We start from the raw sequence: 18,000 nt of genomic DNA, 5'->3' as shown, positions 1-18,000 counted from the left end.
CACCTTGCATTTGCTCAATTCATGTTTTGGAATTTTTCCGTGAAGGCAAAATAAATTTGCCGTGGGCATCAGTACAACAGCTATTATAACGGTGTAAAAAAATAACGTTCCCCAAATCTGCTTTGGGGCCCTGCGCAAAATTCGATAAACCTAGTTGTCATTTGATACTGTAGCTTCCTTTCCATTCTGATAGGACGATCAGATGGAGGGGGGCCCCCTGGTGGCCACTGGGCCCTAAGCAGCCGTTCAGTTCGCTTATGCCTTGGGCTGGCCTTGAGTGTTATCCACTGACTATATGCAAAAATGTCAGAAAAAAAACATCTTGCACATCATGAGCTTAATGCCGGTATGGTTTGCTCCAGGTTCGCCAAGCTGTTACTCCGCCTTCCTGCCCTGAGATCCATCGGGCTGAAGTGTCTGGAACACCTGTTCTTCTTCAAGCTAATAGGAGACACGCCCATCGACACCTTCCTCATGGAGATGCTGGAAGCCCCGCATCAGATGACATAGTTGGGGGAGGGGCGTGGCCTGCCATTTCCGGATGGGGGGTGGGGGGCGTGCAATCTAACCATCTGTACAGACTGGTGACCCAGAACCACCCCCCCCCCCTCCACCTCCCTCGCCAGCTTGGCTTCACGTCTGTCTGATGAGCTCATCGCTTCTATGGGTCTGTTTTATACTTTGTACAAACATATAAATATACTGTTTTTAAAAAAAAAAAAAAAAAACTAGGGGACTGAGGTGCCGTCAAAGTGGGGTGGGGGGTGCAGCTCCAGAAGTGCGTGAGAAAGGGGTCTGAAGACCTGCTCCGGAAGTTTTTGAAATGCGTTACGAGCAGCAAGATTTTTTTTTTCATAGGATGCTGAGCGTTTACTGGGACAATTGTGCCGTTCTCAGCCCTGGAGGGGGGGGGGGGCAGGGCATGGACACGGAGAAAATGTGCGCCGCTTCCTGGCCTAAACGACAGAGCTGGAAGAGGAGAACAGGGACTAGGAGGCAGAAAAGGAGGCGGTGTGTTTTCGTCAGAGCTAACGAAGTGGTGCTTCGGGGTGCCGTCCCCCACCCCCTGACCTCTCTGTCCCCCCCCTTGGTCCTCATGCTGAGGGGCATCGTCACAGTTCAACATCCTACATTCATCATCACCAGATGCAGTATTGGTAGCGTTCTACAGTCGTGCAATTCTTTTGTAACCCACTGTTCCAGCCCCTAACTTGCGGGTGTGGTGGGGGGGGGGGGGGGGGGGGGTTAGTACTCAGCAGCACGTGACCCGTGGAAGTCGGTAGTTCACGGAACAAATACCTATGCAGTAGAACCTAGAATCTGTTTGTGTCCAGTTCCCCATCCTCTGGCACTCAAACAGGGCTTCTCAGCAAAGGCTCTGCCTCGCTCATTCTACCTCGGTGGGGGGGACCAGAGCAGTTGTAGCATCGGGGGCCATTCCGACTCCCAACACCCCCCCCCCCCCCCCCCGAGTCCTCCCCCACCTTCCTTTGGTTCCAAGAGATGTTATTGCAAGACCTCCTGCAGGCTGCAGAGATCCCATCATATTCACTGACCGTTCCCGACTTTACCACATAACCCACTTGGCTTTACTTTTATTTTCTTTATATGCTGCTGCAAATGTGTGTATGTGCCGTATCCAAAGATTGTCCATATACGTTTTTTTTTTTTGCTTCATAGTACAAAGACAGAAGGTTTCTTTAGATGTGAACAAGGCAGTGACCCTGTCAGGCAGGTACAGTGGATGGTCTGACTGCCACGATCGGGGAATGAGAGAGCTGTTACTACCCTCTAGTGGAAAAAATACAACACTGCAAAATTACTTGAATTTTTGTACAAGTACTTAATCAGACAAATGGCACTTTGTAATGGAGTTGACAATGCCAGTAACAAACTAGTAATTACTGGCCATATTTTATCAGGCCTATGCACCAGTGCAAAATTAGCATCTGTTTCATCCGCCCAGTATTAAAACAGTTCATTTAAAGTGTAGTAAAAGTGAGATTAAGTTTATATGTAACATCTGTTATTATTTCATTGCATATAATAGTGATAAACTATATGTAATTGTAACCAAAATGTTCAAAATCTGTTAGTGGCTATGGTGTCGTACTCTGGAGAAAGATATTTGACCCGAATTGCTTCAGAAAAATATCCAACAGGGTAAATGGGTTGAAATGTGTCCAGTTTGGGGAAAAATGCAAATGTAGTATTTAAGCTTAAAAATGACGGAAACTTGTTGGTTTTTAAAATCATTGTTTAAGGAAACAACCCGCTGGATTATGCACTGGTGAAAAGGGTAAATAAATCCATCTGTAATTAAGCAAAAAATAATAATTATAATTTTAAAACAGCAATACACTCAGTTTACTGTAAGGACGCATATTTTGTATATTTTGTAGTGTATTATCATGAATATACGTGATTATCATGATTCCGTTTTTATTTGTCTTTAAGACACTTGTAACACCATCCGTGTCCTGAGATAACGAGAACTGAATGTCATCTTTAGTTTAAATTAAACATGGATGTTTTCGTCCCGTTTGGAGCTAATTACGGTTTCTTAGCCTCGAAAGTCTAAGGTGGACTTGCCTTGATTTCTGAGAAACTCAGGTCCCGATTGTGAAAATCGATTAACAAGTAAAATGCGGCACAATCAGACAAAAAGTAACACTCGGCAAAGACCTGGAAACTGTGGCGTTCGTGTCAGTGATCGCAAATGCAACATCAGCATTATGACGGTCAAATTACACAAAAGGCATTTTTACAAATCGTCTATGAAATGCGAATGTAATGAGTGTAATATAAAACTAGACACAAACCCCTTTCTGCCAGCATGAAATAAAACTCCAACTCAAATTGACGGTGAACACTTACTGAGTGTATCTTTCCTTTTTATGACAACTTTGTAAGGTCAAAGTTTTTATCTTTATTTTTACTTAAGCCAAGTAGAGCCGATAGCGCTCTCCTGTTTCTGCAGCGGTGCAATCGGCCCATTGAGGTTGTCTATACCCGGGTGGTCTGTTTGGAGTGCGGTCCAGGCTTCTCCAAATGAAAAAATAAAGCCATAAGAAAGCGTGTAAGAGCACAGTGAAGGATCTCTCACAGGAAACCGACTTTGAAATATCTGCTGAGAACGGTCCGCTGAAACATCGATGCATACGTTAATGCTTTATACATAACACAAAGCTATATTTTGTCTATATGTATATGTATGTATATTTATAAATCTGTTAAATGTTACTGGTTAATGTGGGGGAAAACGAGGGACAGGATTACGTCTGTAAAGTCAGGCGAAAACGGGCACAGAAATACTTTGTGATGTGCGGTTTTCATTCATCTGTTTGTACAGGGCCTCTTGTTTTTTGCCCTAAAAATCAGCATTTAGTAATGCCATCGGATCGGAAAACTGCGGCATATCTCCACGGACGCGAAATCACGTTGTCCCGCTACAAACCTGGACCTACGGTGGCCTGCAAAGTACCTTCCGATAGCCCAACACAAGTCGTTCGCTTTAGCTGTGGACATTTAGCGAAAAAATAAAAAAATAATAAAAAAAAAAATTAAAAAGATCTACGTCTAAAAATCTATTTTTGTACAAATGTATTTCCCTTGCTTATGTACATCATCATGTGGGCTGTTGTATACATTATTTCTGTAAATGTTTATTTTTAAACAGCTTCAAAAAACAATGGCGTTAAAGGGTGGATGTCAATGCTCACGCCTGTCACCTTTCATGTTGGCCTCGTTTTTTATTTTTTAATTCTTGTGGTCCATCCTTTGAAGGTGGACTCTGTCCTTTGTTGTCATTTTCCCCTATTTTTGAGAAAAATACTCATCTCTTCTTTGTGGGTTCTTCTACAATGTTCGTTCAATGAAGAAAAGATTAAAAAAAATAAATACTATCATTTTCCCTATTTCTTGGCACCAAAATGTACCACTTCCCCCATCACGTGTTGACTAAAAAATGTTACTCTTTAAAAATAAAGCTTCTTTGGTCAGCCAGATTGTTCTGCTGACTCAACAGTAACACAGAGGTGCATGTAAAAAATTACTTTATTGAGTCACAGGTTATTACTGTCAAAATGCATGTTCACAGAATCCAGAATAATACAGGTGTGGTGACCATGCAGCCCTTCTTAACACTGCATCCTTCAGACCAAGAAAGGTAGTCAAAGATTTGACATATTTTTCCCCATCCCTAAATTTATCTATATGAGGAAAAAAGTTATTTTTATATCCTAACAGCTAAAGTGTATATATATAATATATGCATATATTAAAAAGAAAATTAAGTTGAAACGTGGTAATTTTGCTGTTTTACTAATACATAAGCATGAAATTTCTGCATATATACAGTCCATTTTTTCGGTTTTATTTGGCGAGCCTAGTGACCAAATAAATTATCAATCAGTTATATTGTACCATCAGGAAAATAAGACTGGATGTCAACCAAAACCATTAAGCGTAATAAATCACAAGGGTAAGAACAGTTTACTTTCCAAAGCACCTGTGATAAGATGGTCCTGCTTCTAATTTGACTGGATCTCATTCCAAGTCCTGTTCTGATAATCAGCCTTAAAGGGGAAATATGTTTCAAGATGACAAATCAACAGGACTTACGAAGAAACAAGGATAGTCTAAGGCAGGAAATGTATCCAATGTGCTCTTTGTACTTCAAAGGATTTGTGGTCAAACATTTAACCATTTTACTGCAACTTACACCCTTGAAATAATAAATCAGGTTCAACAAATATTGTCCACATTTTCAATGCACAATTTTATAGCACCAAAAAAAAAAAATCCTTACAAAGCAGCTTTACAGTGGCGATCTCTTGCAGTTTTTACGTAGTCCCGTGTGGCGCGATTGAAAGGCAGAGTGTAAAAAGCCAAAAATATTTAAAGGTTATAGTTGACGGGTGAATGCAGTCACAGTAACCTCCGTTCCCAAGCATTACAGCTGGCTTGCTTGCATTCCTTGAGAAAAATCTGTGACTGGAAGTTTTCCCCCAAAAAATGCCATACAAGAGGTGGGGGGGGGGTAGGAGAAAACAAACTTTGGGAACAACGATTTCGTTGGAGTACTGCTACAGTGAAAGTGTGACAGGAGCTATAGATCTTACAGCAACTGCACAGGGAAACACCAAAGACTCATCTTCATCCAGAAAGCCTAAGGGTGGGTTTGGATTATGCAGAACAATAGCCGTTTGTGGAGAGTACGGATGCGGTGAACTACATCATCATCATGGCCTGACTTCCTGCCTATAAGAGGTTGTGTTGTGTGGTATCAAGGCAGATCCAAATGCCAGAAATCTTCCCAAAGTTCGGACACGATACTGGGGCAGGCTATTTGCTCTTCTCGAACTACTGTGACACCCACAAAGCAATCGCTTTTATGTCAGAAAAAGGCATCTGGGCAACTGGCCATACAAATTCCTCTGTGGATTCTGAAGTCGAAACCCCTTTTGTAGCAACAGTAGTGAAAATATGAACTGCATTAGCCTTGTAAAACAATTCTGCTCTTCACAAGTAAAAAGGCTGGTTCAAAAAAAAAAAGTATTCCACAAAAAAATCATTGGTGTTATATACTGCGGTCTATTAAAGCTAAACACTACAAATACTGAAAAATGGCTACGTCAAACTTAAAAGCCAAAGATTTTATAGCTAGTGTTTGCTAATTAGAATGCATTAGCATTTTGGCTTGTTCAAGTGTGATCTGCTGCGGACAGCACACATGCCCAGTGACTGATAGGTTTAGACTTTAAAGCTTCTCAGCTTAAGGCTTCGAAGAACTCCTGCTGAATTCCCCCACCCCCCAAAAAAATAAATATCACATGTAAGAGACTGCTTCACTTTAATCAGACCAACTTGTTTTAGAGGCAGAGAGTAGACAGACTCTATGGCACTTCGGAAAGTGGTCTCCGGGCAACAGGAACAAGACGAGAAGCTTCGGTCTGGGGAGGCAAGAGAACATGTAAGTTCTCATAGTACAAAACAAAGTTCTTTTCATTGGAGGGCCTCTTTAAGGAGAGAGACAGAGAAGGAAACAGATTTTTTCAGTAAGTGGAGACAGATTTGGTTTTGATGCTGGGTGACTGTTTCGGATTTGCTGGACCCCTTTTCCCTGGACCAGTTCTTGTGGAAAGGGGGTGGGGGTGGATCCACGGGTCACATGTGACCATCCTGGCATTAAAGTTCTCTTTCCAAGAGGACAGAAAAAAAAACAATCCTAACTAAAGCAATCAAATGAAACAACAGGCCATAGATGGGGCTTAGCAGTCGCTCTTCCACAGTTTGATGGTCTTGTCGTTCTCTAGAGCTGCAGACGCGATGATGTTCTCTGTGGGGTGGCAGGCGGTGGAGATCACCACATCTGGGAGGTGGAAAGAGACAACAGGGTTCAGTGTCGAACACGCCACACCCCCCCCCCCCCCACCCTCAAGGCGGAACCACCGCATCAAAGGCCAACACAATGATGTCATCTCAATACCTGTGTGGCCTTGAAGCTTCTGAACTATCTCCTTGGTCTGCAGGTTCCATATGTACACCATGTTGTCCTCCGAGCCTGAGACTATCCACTAGGGGGCAGAAGACGTGGACAATGAATAATCAATAATCAATGCAGCTCAAACAGCCAATGAGACTGAGGCCAGTAGCCCCAGGACGGGAACATGTTACCAAAGCAATGAGGTTTGGGGGATTTCACTGGTGATACCGTCTGCTTTTGTAGAAGGAATACAGTGACCTTACCAGCTTCTCAGCATCACAAATACACTGACATTTTGATAGAGATGTGGAAGTCGCGTACCTTACCACCAGTGACGGAAAAGTTTGCAAACACGCAGTACTTCTCATTTTTATGACCGGTGTAGGTTTTTAAGCACTGAAACAAAAAAATGCATACATTTACTTACTATGAACAGTCAGGAAGACAATGCTACATCTGTTACTGAACAAAAATGCCTTTTCAAACAAAGGAAAATTCCAGAAAAACTAAAACATTTAGCAGATCGCAGCTTCAGCTAGTAACTGATTCTTCTGGTTAGAGTTGTGTAATAATACAATCCTTACCTTTCCTTTGCTGTAGTCCCAAAGTTTCAGGGTACTAGAAATAACACAAATGACCTGGTGAATATACGTCATATAAATATGGTCTGATTTATATCTGGTTTTGGGGGGTGGGGCAAGTCTCATTCAAATAAGCCAGCATAACATCCTTTTTGGGGGGTGGCATCACTCACTTGTCGAGGGTGGCAGCCAGAATGTATTTGCCATTGGGTGAGAACTTCACGAATGACACTGGAGGGTTGTCGTCATCTGCCAACAACATCAGCGTTTCAGTCATACATTTGGACAACCGATTGTTCCACCCAGAAGGTTGCCAGGGGCAACACGGATATGTATAAAGACAAAACAGAACAAAGACAGTCTACTACGGAAACTTCCCTGCGACTCGCTCGCTTGTTTCATTACTGGAAAGACACTGGTTTGAGTCACAAAGAAAACAGCCGAAACGCTAAAACATATACTGCGCTCTGTTCTTCGTCGTCTTACACCACAGTAGGTCAAAAACAAAACTCCTCTCACCGATGAGCGTTTTGAGACACTGTCCCGACGCCGTGTCCCAGATTCGGCTGGAAGCAGACAAAAAGACGGAGATGTTCTGATAAGGTGTCTGGAGCCGCAGTGGTATTCAAATTAAGGTCAGCAAGAGAATCTTACCAAAGGCCGTCGTAGCTGCTGGAGACTATCAGGGAGCCGTCCCTGTTGAAATGAACCTGGAATTGGGGGGGGGGCAGGTGTTAGGTATTAGAATTAATGTGAATCACTGATAGAACAGTAACAGCATGGTGCACGTGGTACACGTCCTCACCGCTGAGACTGGGTCGGAGTGCGCGGGCAGTGTCTTCAGGCATTTCCCGGTCTTCACGTCCCATATCCGCACGCTTTCATCAAACTATGGAGACAACCCAACGGGGACAGTTTTTCAGCACCGGGGGCGGGAACCATTAGGGTTTCACATTCCTCCCTTGGGGGGGGGCCCGTGTAGACCGTGCGCATGCAGCCCAAATTTTGGTTCTAGTGGACTTTTTTGTACATCAGTGCACACTTACTGCAAAATTTCAAAAGTAAGTTTGGTGTAGGAGTTCCTGTGAATTTTTTCAGAGGAATCTGACAGGGTGAACTGGGAAAGTTCTCAAACTGGGTGATTTAATATGGAACAACTCATATATAAAAACATAAAACCCATCACTGAATGAGCACTAAGATGTATTCTAGTACACAAACTCATGGAGAGAATCTACCCAAACACTGCTAAGAGTAGAATTCATTCAGACCAAGATGACAACATCTGCTCTGTAACACTGTGGTGGAATATCATTGCCGTACATAGGAACCAACCATTACCATCTGCATACACGGCTGAATGAGGAATGTACACACAACCCGCAGGAACGACAGGAGTGTAGTATGGACTATGCTAAGCTGTCATGGAAAAAGACTGGAGAAGCAACAGGAAGAGTGTGGACTCACCGATCCAGACACAATGAGGTTGGACTGCGGGTTGAAGTTGCAGCAGAAGACGTAGTTGCTATGACCTTTTAGTGTTTTCAAACATTTACCCTGCCCAAAAAAAAGATGCATTACCAAAGGAGGACCACAGGTGTCACTGCCGGACAAACAATCCTTCCACACCTGCACTCTGCCGCTTCGGGGGTATTCCCGGCTGCTGCACGGAACTGCTGCACAGTTACCATGGTAATCCCGCATTTATATTTTTAACACCATCACCATAGCAATAAGCGAGATGCTTTTAAACCAAGGGGCAAAGGAAATATGTGACTAAGTGTTTTTGTAATTTCTATATTTGTTGTGCTCAAAATTGGAAAAAAGTATTTAATTAGAGACAGCCTTCTGTTGTGTTTAGTTAGGATTTTGTGCCTGAGAATTTTTATTTTATTTTTTTTAAAGTAAATAAATCACTGGTTGTGTGCTCTTCAATTACACAAAGATGTCTGAATTACAGGAAGGCTTTGTTTGTCAATTGGCAAAATACGTTTATTCTTCCATTTTTCCTACATTTATAGTTTACGCAGTCATTGCCAAATAAACACAGGCACATGCTCACAGCAGCACCATGTAAGCATTTAAAAGTCACGATTGAAATACCTCTGAATGTTCACTTCTGCCCTCCTAAGTTTCGATTTCTGACTGGCTTATCACTCCCCCCCCCCTCCCATGGCATGGCACCGCACGGCACATCACACAGACACACACACCCCATCCCCCCCCCCCCCCCCCAATGCTCACTCACCGAGCTGACATCCCAGATTTTCAGGGTCTTGTCATCAGATGCGGACACCAACAGATTGGAGTCGGAGGACCAGGCTACGTCGGAGATGCCCTGGAGGAATCAGACAGATAATGTAAGAAGAAATGACCAACACCCACCCCCACCCTGAGCAGGTTCTCCTTTAACTATACAGAGAATATAAATGTTTCCTTGACTGATGGTACATTAAACACTAGGGCTCTCTAAAGAAAGTCATTCCCAAACCAAGCTGAAGCAGCTCCAGCGAGCGTCCTCCCCAAAACGACGGCCGTCTCCGAAGAGCCACGCCTTTACTTACCAGCTTGTGGCCGGATATCGTTTTCTCAAACTTGCCATCGTAGGCTCCCCATATCTTGATCAGTTTATCAGCAGCTGTTCAGCAAAGTACAAAAGCCTCAATATTGTCCCTTCCTTAAACGCTAAAGACTTGCTCAGAGCTCACAGACACCAGCCCCTGTCCACGATAAAACAGCTGGGTCCCCGGCTACAGAGGTGAGTTATGAATATGACAGGTTGGTCTTTTACATGTGCTCTGTATTTTCAGTGTTACTTAAGATCACTGAAGTGTTTAATCAGACATTTACCTCTAAATGGCAACAGGGAATCAGAACTGCTGCTACTGACCCATTAAAAGCCAGGTCAATGTGTCAATCAAGCTACTGGCTTGATGGCCATTGGTCAGGGGGTGGAGCCGGGAGATCTGGGCCAATGGCATTTAGCGGAGAGGCTACCAGCAAGGTACTCACATGAGCTGGCCAGCCACTCGCCGCTCGGGCTGAACTTGACAGAGGAGACAGCTTTTGTGTGGCCGGCTAGTGTGAACTTCAGGGTGTAGTTGGGCTTCACCGGCGCAGACTGCGTGACATATGCAGCGCAGGGTCAGAATGCGAGGCTTACAGCAGCAAAAAGCAAGCAAATGTGCAGCCAAGACTAATTTTATTACTAACAGTATATAGTATATTCCATCAAACCCATCAACATTCCCGGTCCACTTGTCCACTGTGGGGTCAAAATAAGCCTGGAGCATATCGCAGGGGATAGACAGACACAGGCACAGACAGACAAAGAGAGACAGACACAGGCACAGACAGACACAGAGACAGACATACAGACACAGAGACAGAGACAGACAGACACAGAGACAGACACACAAAGAGACAGACACACAAAGAGACAGACAAAGAGAGACAGACAAAGAGAGACAGACAAAGAGAGACAGACAAAGAGAGACAGACACAGGCACAGACAGACACAGAGACAGACAGACAGACACAGAGACAGACAGACAGACAGACACAGAGGCAGACAGACAGACACAGAGGCAGACAGACAGACACAGAGGCAGACAGACAGACACAGGCAGACAGACAAAGAGACAGACAAAGACAGGCAGACAGACAAAGACAGGCAGACAGACAAAGACAGGCAGACAGACAAAGACAGGCAGACAGACAAAGAGAGACAGACAGACAAAGAGAGACAGACAGACAAAGAGAGACAGACACAGGCACAGAAAAAGAGACAGACACAGGCACAGACAGACACAGAGACAGACAGACAAAGACAGGCAGACAGACAAAGAGAGACAGACACAGGCACAGACAGACACAGAGACAGACACAAAGACAGAGACAGACACAGGCAGACAGACACTGAGACAGACAGACAAAGAGAGATAGACACAGACACAGGCACAGACAGACACAGAGACAGACAGACAGACACAGGCAGACAGACAGACACAGGCAGACAGACAGACACAGGCAGACAGACAGACACAGGCAGACAGGCAGACAGACACAGACAAAGACAAACAGGAACAGGAACAGATATAGACAAAGACAGACAGACACAATGGGTTGGACAGCGGAAGGAAACCAGAGAATACAGAATAAAAACCCTGCACACATGGGGAGCCCATACAGGCTCCACACACACAGAAAGTCAATGGCAGCATCTGAACCCCCAACCATGGAAGGCAAAGGCGACAGCGCAACCCCCCCAACCACTAGAACCAATCATACATGCAGGCACAGTTTATTGATATAGCACAGTGTTTCCTAAGCTGGTGCTTGGGGACCCCCAGACGGTCCAGGTTTTCGATCCCCACCAGCTCCTGGTGTCTGGGGGTCCCGAGGACAGGGTTGGCAAACAATGACACAGCACCTTCCGCACACAGTCAAAAAGCGCTTTACGATTTAAAAACCAAATTACAATACTACAGCAAAACGAACAAAGCACCAAGAAAAAACGATACGATCAAACATAACCACAAGGCGATACGTATGTGGTCAGATCTAATAGCTCGATACATATTTAACACACATTATGACCCAGCACTGGATAGGTGATTATGGAAGATGGACAAAAGGACATGTTTAACACACAAATATACACACAAAGTATTCACCGATATATAACCTACTGACAATATCATACACCGATCGTTTTCAGAGCAGTTAATCTCAAAAATGAATTTCCTCTCATAACAGAGGAAATCTGTTCCATATCCAGCTTACAGAGATAGAGGGTGGGGGGTTTATACTCTGTGATTCAAATCTGGAAAGACCAAAGAGATTAATGCCCTTCTGTTTCTAAGCAGCTAACATACCTGCCAAGTACCAGCTGAGTAACAGGAATTAATAAAATAAAATCAAATGCAGCGTGATGTATGTTTCCTAGTTCAATTTCCACGCGACACCGAATGGATTTTCAGAATTTAATTTTCCACTCTGGAACACATCACGGTCAAATCTAATACTGCACAGCTCACTTCAGATAAAGCGATTAGGAGAGAAGCTGAACAGTTTCGCAACTTGCGAGTCATTTACTGCACGTGACCCGGCGAACAGGTGGGTCACGTGCTACGCGAGCGAAGGCCCCTACCTTGCTTTGACTGGCGGAGGCAGACGAGGCGGTCTGCGCCTTCACGGCCTCGGCCTCCGGTTTCTTCTCCTCGGTTGCCATGGTTACAGGATCGCAGGGATGGGTGCCGCTGCGGCGGAGCTGTGAAGGAGACGGGCGTAGGACTGTAATTATGTCCTATATTTTTGGGCCCCTGTCACTCAGGGGCCCTTGGAATCATCCTAACTGCCCCCCCCCCGTGGTGCCCCTGCTCCTTTGATTCAACCGTAAAAGTCTTAACGAGGTTCATAAACGATTGCTAAATCTGCAGACATCAAAAGCCGTTGTGGCTATTTTTTGTGATTCTAAGGGAGAACCACAGAATGTTATTTTTATTTGTTTTTTTTTTGTTTGTTTTTTAAGGTGAGGAAATACAACAAGTTGACAGTAAGTCAATTTGAAGAGTAAAAAAAAAAGCAAGGAAGGAGAGGAAAAATATGTTTTAAATATTATATTTTATATTTTATATATATATATATATATATATATATATATATATATATATATATATGGGTGGCATGGTGGTGCAGTGGTTAGCACTGTTGCCTCACACCTCTGGGACCTGGGTTTGAGTCTCTGCCTGGGTTACGTGTGTGTGGAGTTTGCATGTTCTCCCCGTGTCGTCGTGGGGTTTCCTCCGGGTACTCTGGTTTCCCCCCACAGTCCAAAGACATGCTAAGGCTTATTGGGGTTAATGACATTGCCCATAGGTGAGTGTGCCCTGTGTTGGGCTGGCCCCCCATCCTGGGGTGCCCATAGCTTCCGGGATAGGCTCCGGACCCTCCCGCCAAGCAGTTTGGAAGATGGATGGATGGATATTGGTAGTTTTTTTTTTTCTCTGGCTGACTAATATTACAGTATGTGTGGCTTTGGTGAGAGAGGCTAAGCTGATACCCAACGCTCAGACATACATGGCAGACAGAGATTATTATCTGCAATCCACTCTGATTCTCTAACCATAAAAGTGAGCCATTTCTAAAACAGCGACACTCACTTCTGCTGACAGGTTGACCTTAACGCCTGCAAGGGGATATACTGCTCTTCTGTATAGCTACATACCGGCTCAGTGCAATTTAGCCCTTTTCAAGGTTCTAGCATAACAAAAGCAGTCCAGCTTCAGGGTCCAAACTCAAATTAATAATTAAAAAGTACTCGTAAAGAAACGGAGCCGCTACGGTTTTATCTCAAATCACAAAAGTAGATATTACTGTTATACGACAGGCACAGTGCTACCATGGAAACACACATGACCTACACTGCTCATTAGGTGGACATTGAAGGAATTTATCATCTAAGGCATTTGTGTCAAACTGCAGTCCTGCAGGGCCGGAGCCCTGTGTTGCTTAGTTCTTTCACTGTTCCACCATAAATGATTCAGCTCAAGAGCTGTGTGGTAATTAGCACAAGAAGGTGAATCAGGTGAGTTAAATGAGGGGAAACCCAAAGATGCATAGGGCTCTGGCCCCCCAGGACTGGAGACTGTCACCCCTAATCTAAAGGTATCAAAGGTTTACAAATGAATAAAATGCTTAGGGTCAAGCTGCTAGCACAAACTAGATGAACTGGTCTGGGAAATCGCCGGCATTAGTTAACTGCCTAGTGGGATTGGACAATGAGGGGAAAACACCCAAAGCCTTGGTATGGAACAGCGGCATGAAGAAAGAAAAGATCGACTGAAAAAATTAATCACTCACAACAGTGAAAAAGCTGAAAGAAAAAAAAAGGGGGAAAAGCTTCTCAGTACTAGACAAAAGATTTACCTGCTCAACAAACAGGCTGCAACACTGTTGCTTTTATTTCTTAGTAAACACACTTGGGCTACTCCCAAGTTTCAAAGGCTAATATATGTAAAGAAAAATAGTTCATCTATCAGATCGAAACATTCTATTTTTTTTAGAAACAGATACAACTGACGTTCGGCTATAAGTAATAATCGTGAAGATCGTGGAGGTAGGTTGGCGGAGACGAAGCAATAACTAATATTTTATAGTGCTTAACAGAAAAGTGCATTTCGGATAACAACAGGGCAGAGAAGTCAACATAAGTGAAATTATGTAATACTTGTCTGTGAAGTCGGTGACAAATGTTCAAATTCTGATCCCACGTTGTTTACCCATTACATTGGAGAGTGGCAGGTATACAATACACAGACGTATACCTCATACGCATTAAGGGTCTGCAAATTTTTGGAGGAGAAGAGGTAAAGGACCATTACCAACGCTTATACAAATACGCATGCCGGCCCGCATGAAAGAAATCCTTCAAATCTCTAAAATCAGCTACGGCCGCGTTAAATTTTGCCAATTATGTACGTACGGCACGACACGTGTGTATGATTAATACTGCATGACCATCCACTACCGCCAGCTTCAGACATCACATCACCGACTACGTCTAAAGCTAGTTACATTTATGAATGGATTACATATATTAAAGAAACAACACATTATTTGGAATTAATTCTGGCCAAAAAGACAGGCATAAAGGAGGCGGCACTGGCTGAGTTATTAGCTATGGGCTGAAAAGGGGCCTTTTACGAGTCCTATCCCACAACAGCACTATATGCCTACATGCACTCAGCACTGTGTTTACGCTCTTCATTCACACCTTGACACATCCCAGGGTCGTAGCCACTCCCCAGATTAACGCAAAGCAGATGCATGCTATTTTCATTTCTGGATTTTTTTAAATGCATTGCATTACTGGCTAATTGCTTAGCCTGTTACTCCATTCAAACAATAAAAAGCGGACACACTTACGCTCTGGCGATTGGCGCAACGATGTGCGGTTATTTTGAATCCCACCTAACGAGTTATTAACTGGCGGTATAAAGTCCTCTTATATAACAATGAGCTGGCTGTAACTGTAATTGTCTTTTTGATGATGGCTAACAAGTAATGAAGCTGCAGCGTTTTGGCTTCGAAGCTCAGGCGAGGAATGTGGCATCGAACAGCCAACGCGCATGTGCAGTCTGAAGCTAAGGCGTATTACAACATTACGGCATCCGCTAAGGGTCAATCCGTCAATCTCTGCGTTAAACTGAATCGCTTTTACTTTCCTCAGAGGATCTTCGGCGTGTGTCATTTCTGCAAGGCGTAAATCAATAGTGGTTTTGACTACAAGCCAATGTCAATACTGTACTTACTACCTTCTAACACAACAGAAATATATCAAGACGTCTCAGTTGAACGGGGTCAATATTATAGTAACACTATTTGGAACAATCCTATCCCTTTGTTAGTCTGAAAAATCTGAATTTCAATGATTGTTTTACATCACTCTTTTGCTCCCAAATGCACCCAAGTACACATCTAAAATCTTTAGTCTGTTTTATGTATAAAAGTCATGTTATATGAGTTCCTGGTTGTATTTTGTCTATCAACATGTTCTTTTCTCTAGATAATATTCCTATACTTATATTTGTTTAAAAGAGAGTATCTACATATCTAGTGCCACCTACCACTATAGTCAAGAATTAAATTAAAGTATCAAATTCGCTATTCAGCTATAAACACGCATAATGGTATATTTCCCTTGTATTATGACATATTCAGGTAAAGTGATTAGGGAGGTACACTTGTAATTGAAAGACTGAGGTCTTATATATATATATATTAAACCATATGATACATCACAGCTCTCTTGGTTAAAAGACTGTCTACTAGACATCTGGTGTTGGATGGCTAAAAAAATCCTTATGTTAAACACAGAAGAAACTGTTATTTGGTCCCAAGGCTACTGGAAATAAGTTTGAAAACCTCCGTCTAGGTGGTCTTCATACTAAGCCTAACAGAGTGGTGTCCTGGTTGATTCAGATATATGTTTCGATGCTCTCACAAGAAGTATTACTAGAACTGCATTCTACCATCTACGGCCCATAGCCAAGCTTCGGAAGATGGTCTCCTTTCATGATGCAGAAAAATTAATACATGCCTTTTTAATTTCCAGACTGGACATCTGTAATGTCCTCCTTTGTGGTTGCCCATCTGGATCCTTGCATAGACTTCAGCTGGTACAAAATGCAGCACCCACAGTTCTTACAAACACTAAACAATTTGATCATATTAACTTGTCGGATTTAAGGTAGTCTGGGCAAAATGTAAGTAAATGAATATGAAGTCCATTTAAACTGTGGTACCTTAAATCCGACAAGTTACCCCAATAAGCCAGTAACCCTGCTTCGTAGTACAGGCCACTGTTCTATGTTTCCTTCACTGGCTTTCAGTTAAGTCTTGGATTGACTACAAAATACTGCTATTAACTTGAAAAGCACTGAATGGCCTTATACCAATGTCTGTACCATTGTACCAGTGGTGTCTTAATGGTTAGGGAAACACAGTTGTAATTGACGGATTGTGGGTTTAAATCCCTGACAAGCAAGGCACTACTAAGATACCCTGAGCAAGGTACTGCTCCCTGGGTGCTGAATTAGCTGCCCCCTGCTATGTCACATATGGGTTAAATGCAGAGGACACATTTCGCTGTTGTGTGCTGTGGTGTATCAACAATGATCACTAAATTCTAAAAATTCTAAGCAGAATGTCTTAGAGATCTACTGGCCTCTTACAACCCTTGCTTGCTTCAGTCTCAAGGAACAGAATATCTATTATTACCTAGAGTAGAAGGAACTACATACATTCTCTTATAGAGCTCCTCAGCTATAGAATAGTCTTCCACTGGATGTGCAAGATTCAGGCTCACGCTCAATATTCAAGTCTAGACTAAAAACACACTTGTTTAGTCTAGCTTATATGGACTCTAGTTCTCTAGCTCATATGGACTCTAGTTCTCTAGCTTTCATGGATTCTAGTTCTCTAGCTTATATGGACTCTAGTTCTTAGCTTTTGGGGACTCTAGTTCTCACTCTAGCTAACTGCTCACCCCAGTTAAGTCTACAGTGTGAGGTGTAGAGCTGGGTGGGGATCAGTGCCATTGAACTGAACTGTCAGTGCTGTCACTCTAGCTTCACACCCCCTTCGGAATTGGAGCGCCGACGTTTCAGGGACTCCCCATGCCTGCGTTCCTACTTGCTCTCCATCCTACCTGTGCTGCCATAACCATATCTGCTTGGCTTACATATTGCATTCATCTGTTTGCACGGACTCTAGTCTCCCCTACTTTGGCTATCCCCTACTCCTCCTTTTATATCCCCTACTCCTCCTGGGCTGTGCTGCCTGGAGACCCCAAATTATCAAGATATTCTGCCTTCCCTGCTGCCTGCAATGCCTCCACTACTTGTGGAGTCTTTCCAGCCTGCTCGCCCTTCTGCCAGTGATTTTTTTTCCCTGAATGCCCTGCTGCCGTACCACTGTTCATCCTGCCATCAGAAGTAGCACGAGCACCTGCCTGCCCCCCACTTTGAAACTCACATGTTAAGATTGGACAGTGTGAATTGGGAGTTCGCCAACTTTCTTATTTGACTTCCTCTGCCGGCCCCTTAAGGATGGACTACCCCTTTGAGTCTGGTTCCTTCCTTCTAGGGCAGAATTCTTCAAATCTGGACCTCGATTCCAAATCCAGGCCTTGTTTTCAATTCTTCCAGGTAGTTAGTTTAATAGTTACTGATTCTGATTGGTCAGAGGCTTCACACCTGACTCACAGGAAAAGGAAGGCTGGAAAACCAGCAGGGCTCGGACCTCGAAGACCATGATTTGAATAATAGGGTTCTAGGGAGTGTTTCCTTGCCACTGTCGCCACATGCACATGTACAGTTTTAACCTTAAAATTATTTTCTATATTAGACCTTCTGTATTTCTCTATAT

The 18,000-nt window shown here is 43.5% G+C and overlaps 2 protein-coding genes across 10 annotated transcripts in view; one reads left to right on the top strand and one right to left on the bottom strand.

Annotated features, from left to right (window-relative positions):
* The window catches only part of rxraa (retinoid X receptor, alpha a), a 123,724-nt gene extending 119,723 nt beyond the window's left edge, over positions 1-4,001 (top strand). For all 9 annotated transcript variants that reach the window (XM_023818616.2, XM_023818618.2, XM_023818619.2 and 6 more), the window contains one exon: positions 363-4,001. In XM_023818616.2, the coding sequence (XP_023674384.1) occupies positions 363-510 (148 nt within the window). In that variant the 3' untranslated portion in view covers positions 511-4,001. The remainder of the gene's footprint in view (positions 1-362) is intronic.
* Positions 4,002-4,038: 37 nt separating this feature from the next.
* Positions 4,039-15,214, bottom strand: LOC111847444 (WD repeat-containing protein 5). The gene is made up of 14 exons (XM_023818621.2): positions 14,998-15,214; positions 12,221-12,340; positions 10,081-10,189; positions 9,633-9,706; positions 9,317-9,406; positions 8,536-8,625; positions 7,874-7,957; positions 7,723-7,778; positions 7,588-7,634; positions 7,242-7,317; positions 7,072-7,105; positions 6,809-6,883; positions 6,491-6,578; positions 4,039-6,373 (listed from the first exon to the last, which is right to left on the bottom strand). The coding sequence occupies exons 2-14, from the start codon at positions 12,299-12,301 to the stop codon at positions 6,273-6,275; spliced, it is 1,005 nt and encodes a 334-aa protein (XP_023674389.1). The 5' UTR covers positions 12,302-12,340; positions 14,998-15,214; the 3' UTR covers positions 4,039-6,272.
* Between the last annotated feature and the right edge of the window lie 2,786 nt (positions 15,215-18,000).

Source organism: Paramormyrops kingsleyae, chromosome 7, assembly GCF_048594095.1.
Source record: "Paramormyrops kingsleyae isolate MSU_618 chromosome 7, PKINGS_0.4, whole genome shotgun sequence".
In the NCBI taxonomy this organism is placed as follows: domain Eukaryota; kingdom Metazoa; phylum Chordata; class Actinopteri; order Osteoglossiformes; family Mormyridae; genus Paramormyrops; species Paramormyrops kingsleyae.
Note: the sequence above shows the minus strand (reverse complement) of the source record. Positions and strands in the feature narration are given on the sequence as shown.